The sequence below is a fragment of the Centroberyx affinis genome, unplaced genomic scaffold (assembly GCF_046629955.1).
Source record: "Centroberyx affinis isolate AG114_WGS23_722 - 3 ecotype Tasmania unplaced genomic scaffold, CSIRO-AGI_Caff_v1 ptg006904l_1, whole genome shotgun sequence".
NCBI lineage: Eukaryota > Metazoa > Chordata > Actinopteri > Beryciformes > Berycidae > Centroberyx > Centroberyx affinis.
In genome coordinates, this window is record NW_027283499.1 from 1 (window position 1) to 2,500 (window position 2,500).

The 2,500-nt window shown below is 40.2% G+C and overlaps 1 protein-coding gene across 1 annotated transcript in view; it reads right to left on the minus strand.

The window, feature by feature from the left end:
• Positions 1 to 343: 343 nt before the first annotated feature.
• Positions 344 to 2,500, minus strand: part of LOC139639162 (transmembrane protein 41A-B-like) — a gene marked incomplete at its 3' end in the record, with an annotated part of 7,047 nt that continues 4,890 nt past the window's right edge. The window contains exon 2 of the mRNA XM_071513228.1: positions 344 to 494. Coding sequence (XP_071369329.1) covers positions 344 to 494 — 151 coding nt within the window. The remainder of the gene's footprint in view (positions 495 to 2,500) is intronic.

Below are 2,500 nucleotides of genomic sequence, written 5' to 3' on the forward strand. Positions count from 1 at the left end.
CTTATTAAGCATTAACTAACCCTTAACTTAGTGACCCTTATTGTAAAGTGTTACGATGTAATGTTATGTAATGTAATGTTTTAAATAGTCATCTTTCCAAATCTGAGATATCACATTTGAGTTTAAATTTTGACCTTTAATTATAGCGACCCCACCAGGCCAGTTAGGGTCAGTCTGGTTAGACAGTGCATTCCTTCATGTCTGCCTACCCTGTCATCCATGATTGTGTGTGTGCATCCCATCCTGTGTGTGTGTGTGTGTGTGTGTGTGTGTGTGTGTGTGCGCGTGTGTGTGTGTGTGTGTGCGTGCGTGCGTGCGTGCGTGCGTGAGTCTCCACGCTCACCAGAAAGGAGGAGCCTGGTATGGCGAAGGACTGTTTGTAGAGGTAGGCGCTGCAGAACAGCAGCAGGACGTAGCCGTGATGTTCTCTCTTGTAAAACTTGAGCGTCTCTGCCAGCTCCCGCAGCTCGTCCAGGTCCGACGGGAACTTCAGCCTGGACGGAAACACACACCAGCACACAATTAAGGTTCCTACCAATTTTTGGGACTGATTTTAAAGGAAAAATTGTGTAGTAAGAACAAGAGAGTGAGTGAGGGGGGGACATAACACAGTGAGAGATCATTCAAAAGTAGAGCTGCAACGATTAATCGATTAATCGATTAGTTGTCAACTATTAAATTAATCGCCAACTATTTTGATAATTGATTAATCGGTTTGAGTAATTTTTTAAAGAAAAATCTGTCAAAATTCTCTGATTCCAGCTTCTTAAATGTGAATATTTTCTGGTTTCTTTACTCCTCTATGACAGTAAACTGAATAATTTTGGGTTGTGGACAAAACAAGACATTTGAGGACGTCATCTTGGGCTTTGGGAAACACTGATCCACATTGTTCACCATTTTCTGACATTTTATAGACCAAACAACTAATCGATTAATTGAGAAAATAATCAACAGATTAATCGACAATGAAAATAATCGTTAGTTGCAGCCCTATTCAAAAGTATAAACCAATAGGGTATCAGTTAGGGAGAGAAAGGAGCAGGACTGGTCAAAAATCTGTGATGGTTTTATTGGTAGGAATTTTGTATTTTACTCCTACTGGTGCAGCATGAGTTTTGCTACGGTGCAGAACGTTTTCCGTGTTGAACGATGTGTTTGCTCCCAATGGTGTGAAATATTTTGCAACTATTTTTGTGTTTTTTGTGGATCTGTGTCTGTCTCACTGTTTTAACTCTTATGTTTTTACATGATTTCTAAACTGTCTAACGTTTTAAATGTATCTGTTTTCTCTCACTCTGTATTTTACCTGAATTTGTCTTTTCCTCTATTTATTGTAAAGCACTTTGAGCTGCATTTTATAAAATGTAAATAAAGCTTTATTGTTATATCTTGTTGGGGGTGATTCTGCAGTCTCATTGGCTACTTGTAAACCCCTGTCACACCATGTGTCACACGGATCCGCAATTGGAGAATAATTCAAAGAGGACGCACAGAATCGCCTTCTCAGCCAATCACAACCTGTAAGAAAGGCTTTGCAACAGGACGTTAAACACACTCGTTTCTTTTTAAACTTCCTGCTTGCTGTTTGTTGGCACCATTGAATTAATTTCCAGTAAGTAATGTAATGAGAGTTCATTTCATGGAGACTTTAATCCGTGACCTGCGACCTTCCAGTTACCCTGCCCAGAGAGAGGAACAACGAGCCTGTTTCCCTCTTTTTATAGCTTCATATCATCAAGACACCATATCTGGAAAAGTTTCAACTGGGATGAGATGCTGTGAGGAGCAAAACGTTGGCGTGATTTCAGTGAAACCTTAGTCAGCGTGAGAACCAGTCTTCTGGTTCAGAACGAGATCCAAAGCACTATCACAGCCTGTGTGTGTGTGTGTGTGTGTGTGTGTGTGTGTGTGTGTGTGTGTGTGTCAGTGTGTGTGTTCGTGTTTTTCATATGAATAGGTGTCAGTGAAGGGAGATGCTGTAAAAAGACCAACATATAAAATGACATATAGTTAGTGGAGGATTAAAATTCAAATCTAAGTAATAATCCATGACATTTTCATATAAATAAATGTCTATTTTTCTACTCTTTATTGCCTATTGATGTAATACAGCAGTGATTCAGTGTATTCTCAGTTCAGATGTCACCAAAATAAATAAAAAAAAACCTACAAGGATAGGAGTAACACTTGCAAAACATTACCCAAAACATTTTATAACACTTCAGAGAGAGAGAGAAGAGAGTGTGAGAAAGAGAGCGAGATGGAAGGACCTTACTTATAAACTTATATAAGACAGAGAGTAGACTGAGAGGGAGTGTGTGTTTGTCTGTGTGTGTGTGTGTGTGTGTGTGTGTGTGTGTGTGTGTGTGTTAGGGTGGGTGGGTGGGGGGGAGGGAGGGTAACAGGATATGCTTGATTGAGGGACAGAAATAGCCATCGCTGCCTGTTAGCCTCGACTTGAGTACAGGGTCGGAAGATACTCCTCAAAACACACACA